This window comes from Pyxicephalus adspersus, chromosome 12, assembly GCF_032062135.1.
Source record: "Pyxicephalus adspersus chromosome 12, UCB_Pads_2.0, whole genome shotgun sequence".
NCBI lineage: Eukaryota > Metazoa > Chordata > Amphibia > Anura > Pyxicephalidae > Pyxicephalus > Pyxicephalus adspersus.
Window position 1 is genome coordinate 29,588,587 of NC_092869.1, and position 8,705 is coordinate 29,597,291.

General features: G+C 38.1%; 1 protein-coding gene across 1 annotated transcript in view; it reads left to right on the top strand.

Moving 5' to 3' along the window:
• Positions 1-8,705, top strand: part of ARID4A (AT-rich interaction domain 4A) — a 45,724-nt gene that overhangs the window by 9,789 nt on the left and 27,230 nt on the right. Inside the window, exons 8-9 of the mRNA XM_072427650.1 lie at positions 1,955-2,084; positions 5,645-5,724. Coding sequence (XP_072283751.1) covers positions 1,955-2,084; positions 5,645-5,724 — 210 coding nt within the window. The remainder of the gene's footprint in view (positions 1-1,954; positions 2,085-5,644; positions 5,725-8,705) is intronic.

Sequence of the window (8,705 nt, forward strand, 5' to 3'; positions counted from 1 at the left end):
AGTAGACGTGGGGAGAATTTGTATTACTGATAGCTTTCTAATTGTTTCTGTTTTATCATGTGTTTGTGACAGCTAAACTCCTTTTTCATGTTTACGTATCACAGGTAGTTAACAGACCTGTGCTGGGAAAATTGATAATTGTGTTGCAGTAGCTCTTGCAAAATTCTTCTTTGCAGACTTGGCACTTGGAAGACATTTACATGTACAGATCTGTTTGTTGTCATTTGGTCTCTGTCAGTGTGTTCTGTGAGAACTGAGTATTTCATACGTGCTACATAAATTGGCTATAATTATTTGCACAGCTATGGTTTTGTTTTTTTATTAGACTGAAATGTCAGTGTATTTTTTATATTGAAATTGAGAATGCATTTTATTGTCTTGGTAAAAGAGGAGTGCGACTTAGATGTCATTACACAGATGTTGTTGCTTTTTTTGTTGATGTTTTTTTTTTTCTCCACAATGATTTTTTTTTACAGAATATTAGTGGCATTTTTGCCAAGTTCAATGCTGATAAAGTATCTTCTGCTAAAAGGGATCTGTGCATCGTCTAGTGCTGTCAGTGCTTTCTTCATGACTCCTTGGAAATTTTGCTTATGTGCACAAGACTAAAACAATGCTGTAATACGATCACTGGCTAATAATACTTGTTTTTTTTTTTTTTATTTCTTTTTTTTCCCCTAAGAGACAAGGAAATTCCAGTCCACTACATTGTCAGCATGGTGTCAGCTACTGTTTAATTACAATGTTACCATGACAATTATTCCCTTGTCTACTGAAGCCCATTATATTCCATGTAATTATAGATTGTTCCACTTATCTTTTTTGGGGGTGATTAGCTTCTTGTAGCACACTTTTGTTTGAGCTATGCTCTTGTGATTCTTATGTTCAGGGTTCTGTTCACACCAAGCACCGTATTTATAAAGCATCAGATCTGACATTTACTGCAGATGTTTGGTTTCTGACCGGTGAAAGATACATAAACTGTTTTTTTTATATTTCTCAACCCAAACATGTAGGTTTATTAGCTTATTTCACAGATTGGATTTGGACATTATATTGCAAGCTTCTGTGGTGGTAGGTTCTGTTGTGAATTGTTTGAGTTCTCTGTAAAGTACTGAATCATTTAAAAGTCAAATTCTTCTGTAGCATTGCTTGGGACAAGGGACAAACATTCCTAAAGAAATACTGTACGGTTTGGATCTTCAAGTTCTCAGGTTGACCAAGGCAACAGATTCCTAGTAATGCAGAGCTATCTAACTTTACGTGTCTTTCCTTTACCCCCCATCACTCCGATCAGATGCTAGGAGTTCAAGCAGAACTTACCCTAAACAATTGCAATCAGGCGTGTTCTTTGCAGAAGGGGAAGGCAGTGTCTCCTCTCCCAATTCACTTCCAAGTTCAAAATCTTTGCAGATCTAGATTGGCCAGCCCAGAATGACAGAATTCCAATTCCTGCACACGGGAGTTCATTCATTTCCAGCAGCCAGCTGCATTCACAGTGTACATTATAAAGAAGATTGCAAACAATTTGTTTTATTGCAGAAGAGATATAGCTTGTCTCTCCCCTGCCAAGGGAATCTGTTCTATTTTGCCAGTCATTTTGCTTCTCATTACATACCCAGGAAGATGACTTGTTGAAGTATACACTTGTTTTGTATCCGCTGGGTTGATGGTGCTGATGTTAGCATGAGCAGGCTGAAGGTTTAAAAGGGGACACACAAAGTTGCATTTGTAACCAGGAAATAAGGTTGACCTTTGCCTGCCTATGTATATGGCATATGTCTTTGTATAAGACTGGTCCTAAATAAACATCTTTTGCCAGGTAAAACATTACATTTATATTTAGATGTAGGTCTAATGTTTTGCTTTACTTTGTTGTGAAGATCCAACAAAGTTTGGTACCCAGATGTCTTTTCCTCAGACCTGTATTTAAACGTTTGCTGTCTCTTTGTAGGACGGAAGATGAGAAGGAAGACAGCAGCAGTGAAGAGGAAGACGATGATGTGAAACGTATTGGAGATGAATTATTGGGCAAAGTAGTGAATGTCAACTGCAGCTCCACAAAAGAATCTTATCCGGCTGTGGTGAGTAGTTGTCTTCAGCTTTGCTCAACACTGGGCAATGGCACTACATAAAACATGAATAACCCAGATTTATTACTAAGCATGTTTTTTCTTGTTTGGCTAGCAGAATTAAATGTATTTTAGTAGGAATTGTCATGTGCTGAGTATGTGACTTTTTAGTTTTTAAGGAGATTTCCCCTCTAGTTTTGTCCACAGTGCTTTTTGGAACAGAAGTGAGGTGAAAAGGTTTCTTGCAAGTTTTTGCACGTTGGTTTATTCTCTCTGGGCTGCCCAGTCAGAGATTTTGCTTTTCCCATCTAGCATACATTTACTACATCTATATCCTTCTCGGTGGACTTTTATTTTTAAAACTATTGTCCTTTTACACCCCTGCCATTTGTGCACCAGTGGGGTGGCATACATGTTGTTTCTAGGTATGGTGGTGCCCGTGACTCACTCCCCCCTCCTCCCATGTGACAACCACAGTGCTTAGCTATAGCCTACTCAGACACCAAAAAATGTTTAATTAGCACAGGAAGAGAGCTTGCTGTATAATCTAACTTATACAGAGTTTCTTTTATTTTTCCATGGGTGACTTCCTAACAGTGAACTATAGGGTAGCTCGCTATACCTTACTGGGGTTAACAGTATGTGCAAAGTTTTCTTTCCAGAAGAACTACATTTACGAACCCAACTTAGTCTAGTTTTTCATGATGCCTTTTATGTGTGTTATTTGGCTTTTAGAATTTGTGATTATAGATTTCAGACAAATCTTGATATAGTGCTTTAATTCAATCAATTATATGTAGAATAGTACATGGGACTGAAGTTCACCAACAGCAGTAATGTGTGTCTTGACTTGTTGTAACGCTCGCATTGGCGTGTATAGGCCAATAGGTCACTATGGTCACTTTCACCCACGAAGTTGGGGGTAGTTGGGTGACTAAAGGTTTAGACTTTGTGGATGAAAGCTTGTTCTTGTCAGTTATTCACTAGGTTCAAAATTCAGGATGATATAATGGCTTCATAAGCTGCACTTTTTAAAATATATATCAGCAGTTCCCCCCTTTTTTTTTTGCTTTTTTTTTTTTTTTTTTAAAAAAAAAAAAAAGTTTAAAATATATATCAGCAGTTCCCCCCTTTTTTTTTTGCTTTATGCAGATTGCTTTAAAGGTCTGAAAGCTGACCTCTGGCTTCATGGTAAAGATGTTACTTTTTTTAGGTGTACAACCTATAACTTGAAATTTGCTCAGTTTGTGCAGTGAACCTGCCATCCTACTTTTACAAGTTCCTTAAATGCTTCTGATCAGCTCGGTAAAGTTGGAGCTCCTGTTAATCTATAGAAACACATTGCTTTGATTGGCCTGTTGAAGTTGACTTGGCACCTGTCCCTTGGCAGCTTTGTCATGGCGGTTTTGGAGTACATAGCTTGGCTTTTTGTCCCAGGCCGCACAAGATCTTTTGTCAGGAGTTATCTAGAAAAAGCCTATTTATCAAGGTTGAGTTAGAAATTAAAGCCCGTCTCAACCCAGCTGACATTTTATTTTGTTTCAGCTAAGTGACGAGAAAGTGACTACTATTGTCTGAGGAGGGAAGACAATGCAAGTGCAGTGAATGAAATGTACACAATACCAAGTGTCTAATCTGCCTGCATGGCCATAAAACTTGCTGTATAGTTGGTGTTGTGCCTTCAGCCCCCTCACTCTGCTGTGCCATTCACAAAGCATTCTACAAATGTCATCATTGCAAATGGCTTTGTGATTTTCTTTATTCTGCAGACATTTCCCTTCAACTTCTTGTTGTGCCTACTGTACCGGAAGTTAAGGGATCTCTCCAAGGGGACATTAACTTGAGAAAAAAATGACCTATTCCCCTCCTGTCTAAACTGAAGAGAGCTGACTTTGGATTTACTTTTTCTATGTAGTTATAAATAAAATCCACCATGTGGATGGAGCCCCCTACTGTAACAGGTGGAGGGTTAGATATGGTCAGGTCAGTAATCTGGCATTAAACAACTCCTGTACTTTGCTCCTTCGAAAGTGTTTTCTGTAATAAAGACCTGTCTTTGCTACTCTCTCTCTCATGTCCATGTTGACTGGTCTGAAATTCACTTTCACTTTGGTTTTCTTTACACAGCTTGTTGGTGGACCTGCTGATTATTAGAATTATGTCAGTGCTGCTTTGTTTTTATTAATATTAAACACGATTTATATGGCACCAACATATTATGCAGCACTGTACAAAAAATAGGGGTTGCAAATGACAGACGAATACAGACAGTTACACAGGAGGGGAGAGGATCCTGCCCCAAAGAGCTTACAGTCTAGGAGGTGGGGGATGTTTCACACAATTGGAGGGAGATACACAGTTATGACTGCTTTTCCAAAGGTATTTGGTTGGTGCACATAGTATGGAATAATCTTTTGTGGCTATTGGGGAGTTTATTTCAATAAATAAAGTTGTTCTTGGAGTTCAGCTTTGAGTGTAAATATCTGTTCCTTATAGGTCTTTACTCGCATTTTGTTTTCTCACTCGCTCTGGATCTATAAAGAAGCTCTGTTGTCTCTGTAGGCTGTTGTCCTGATTTGGACTGCTAAATACTTCCCCTTCCTTCAGTCTCCATAACAGATGGGGAAGTTTTATATAGTTCACTCAAAAGACTGTGTAAAAAGTTTGAGATTGTACTTTAGTGCATCTAAACCAGGGGTATTAAACTCTAGCCCGAGGGCCAAATCTGGCCCGCAACATCCTTTTTTTAGGATTCCCCCAAAGGAATCCTAAATATGAACTGCCGCTGGATTGACAACTACAATTCCGCTACTACAATTCTGCTACTACAATTCCCGGCATCACTCACATCTATATACCAGCAGCCTCTCTGCCTATGTGTGGCCCCGCATTGGACTGTTTTATAAATGCCGGGATTTGTAGTAGCGGTGCTATTTCTGGAGGGAGTTCCAGCGGTGGGCCACGCATTGAGCCCGCCTCAATCTTTTCTATAAATTTTAAGGTAGGCCCAGTACTTTGTCTAAGTTTTTAATTTTGGCCCACTGTGTATTTGAGTTTGACACCCCTGATCCAAACCTTCACAAAGGTGCTGGATTTCTGCAGGTTCAACAAGTATTTTGTCAGTCTGTACTTGTAGACAATGTGCCTAGGGCAACCACTGAAAAGCTGCAATATACAAATATTTGATTATCTTTATGGCTATGTATTCCTATTCTTGCCCTCATCACGACTGGTTCTCTTTATTAGGTATTTCCAGTACATAGAAGGATTTTAGTGTATGTGTATATCAGCTTAGGACCACACTTTCATTTCTTGTTTGGGTTCCCATGTGCATTGAAATTTGATGTTTATACTGCGATCGGCCAATAGATGAATAGGCTTTTTGTTCAGAATGGAGGAAGCTCTTCCTGTGTGTAAGTTTAGCCATTTCAAATGTCTCCAATTATGGCAAGGCTGGGAAACCCATACCAGCCCTTCTCATGTTTGATACAAATGTATTTTCTTTAAAGATGTCAACTAGCTTGCGTTCAAATAAAAATAACCTAAATGTTTTTTTTATTTGTCTGCCTTAGGTGGTGTCCCCTAGTTGCAGTGATGAAACGTCAGTGAAAAAAGACCAGTGTTTGGTGCGATCATTCACAGATGCTAAATTGTAAGTAGATATTTTATGAGAAGTGTTACTTGTGTGTGTTTATTTTCATCATCCCAGATGTATGTTTTTGATATTTTTGATGTCCCTTTAACCTCCTTGCCGTTAAGCCCGACCTTCGTACGGGCTCAAAAAAGTTGCTCTTTTCGTTAAGCCCGAGATTTTCCGTACATTAAAATCCCCACTTACCCAGGTAAGTGGGGATTTTAATGTAGGGAAAATCTTGGTCCCCCTGTGCTCATCCAGCGTCGGGTTCGTGTTCCAGCGTTGTCCTCCGTCAATCGTCGTCCGTCGGTCTCCGTTTCCAGCGTCGGGTGCCTTCTCGTATACCAGCGGGACCAGGTAAGAAGCCGGCCGGCATCCTGTGCTCCGCTGGCCGGCCGGCGGAACACAAGATGCCGGCTGGTTTCTTACCTGCTCCCGCTGATCATCCAGCGTCGTTCTAGTTCCAGCGCCGGGTGATCTCTGAAACAAGAAGCCGTCCGGCGGAGGAAAAAAACAGCCGGCCGGCTTCTTGTGCGTGCGTGATGACGTCGGCGCGTGTGCGGGAAATTCAAATAGAAACTCATTCATTCATTTTGTATTGGATTCAATACAAACTCCTGTATTGAATCCAATACAAAATGATTCAAATAATTACAAAGTATATACTTGGTAAATTCAAACTGTCATTTTGTATTGGATTGAATACAAACTCCTGTATCCAATCCAATACAAAAAATAAAAAAAAATAAAATAAAAGTAAATAACTTGGAAATTCAAATATATATTTTGTATTGGATTGAATACAAACTTGCGTATCCAATCCAATACAAAAAATAAAATAAAAGTAAATAACTTGGAAATTCAAATTCCTATTTTGTATTGGATTGGATACAAACTCCCGTATCCAATCAAATACAAAATAATTCAAAACAAACCCCCAATAAATACAGAATCAAAGTTTTAAAAATTGCCAGGTATTCCCTGGATGGCTAGTGTGTAACACTGTGTCTTATCTTACCTTTGCTGATCTTCGCCTAATTTCCTTTAATTTTATTAAAAGTATTTTTTTTTTTTACATGATTGTGTGTTTCAAACATTTTTTATATTCATAATATCTACTAGAACCCTTGTTCGTACATATTTCTGTAAGTTACAGGTCTACCATTTAAAAAAAAATTTCATGAAAAACAGTGGATCACTTTTGGTACAGAAATCTAGACCTCAGTGTAACGCTCAGGTGGTTAAGAAGAATTAAAGTAAACAGTAGAATTCACCTACATTGTTACACAAATCTGCTGCAGTACAATCACAAAAACATTGGTTGGCACAAAAATATTTATTTATTTTTATTTTTAAATCAAATCAGTGGTATTTTATGGTATCTTTTTTGAGCATTTGTATTTATTTATGTTATATTAATAGTAATAATATTGCCTGGGTGGTGAGTATGGAATAAAATCTTATCACAGAGAACTGCACAAGCCACAAACAGAAAAATGTTGTTGATTCTGTAATGTCTGCTAAAGGACCATTCAGGATAAGCCCATATTTGTCCCATTACTGTGGGGTCAATAAGACTGCATTTCCATTTTAATAATATTATTTTTTAAAATATGGTATTGCACCTTGTTCTTCCTAAAAGCTCTTTTTTAAAAAATGGTATTAGCAACCAACATATCAAGTACACATTTGAAAATATATCAAATAAATCCACAACAGGTTACAATAAAAGTATATAACATTAATGACCGAGGTTAACTAACCACATAACCAAATACATGGTCTGTAGCATATTGCACTTTTAACCTACCATTGCTGCCTGTAACCCCAAAAGGTCCAAGGGTAATGTTTGCATGCCTCTACTATAGGTTGGTGCTAAAACATCATGAATGAATGTTGATGCAAATCACTTCTGTATGCCTCTAGCATTGCTATGTTAGAGGGGAAAAATGTATTAATTACATAGAAACAGCTGTTTATTATGTAACAGATTGCAGTGTTTAACCAGTGCTAAATGGCTTTCTGCTTGACGCGCAAATAAAAGAAAGTCAATAGAATGGTGCCACCATGTGGCTAAGATTTCAGGACTGAATTTATTCACTTATGGGAATATATATGTATTCACAACTCTTTAGACTAACCTGGTTTTGGTTACTGAGTTTTACAGTGGACCCTCCAGCTCACTTTAAGGTGCCCCTTACCTAAAAAGCTACATGACAGTTTACAAAATATTCTAAGTGTTGGCAAGGAGATTAGACAATCTCTCTTCTGCCACAGCCCTTAGGTGATGTTGACACCATCCTCATAAAGCCCAGATGAGCCCATTTGGACAATGTTAAGCACCTCAGATCTTGTGAGAAGACAATCCAGAGCTGTGTTGCTCTCGCAAGAGGCTGCTCTATATTCCCTGGTGTCTTATCGATGGAGGATGATGTCACCCCCTGCACTTTAGAAGTTTTGGAAACTTTAAAAGTTGAATCTGATATGTGTATTGCGGTTGCCTACAATTGTTAGTGTATCCATCAGGAGGCATTAATGAATGACCGATCTAAACCAGTCAAGAGGGAAGAGCACAGCGGGATGCCACTTGCTCCTTCTCTCATCTATAGAACAGATAGAGTGCTGTGTGTACAGCATTGGTGTTTACTTAAAAAATTTTAATATCTGTTTTGATCCCTATTAATTCAGTAGTGTTAACAAGTTTTGATGTAATATATGTATTAAATATTGGATAATTTTTTTGTAAACCCTTTCGAGTTGTAGTTCGTGAGTTGAATGTTGAGTGAATGCTTCCTACTTTGCTGCTAAGCATTTAAAGTATCTTTTGTAGATCATAGCTTCTGAAAGGGGATCCCAAACCAAAACTTTATTTTTAACCAATTTTTTGCTCTATGAGAAAAGTTAGATGTCTGGTTAATATTATGTATCTGTGTCTTACTGGTAGCCACTCTACAGATGAGGAAAAAAGCTCCAATAAAACAAAGGCAGAACTTTTTTTT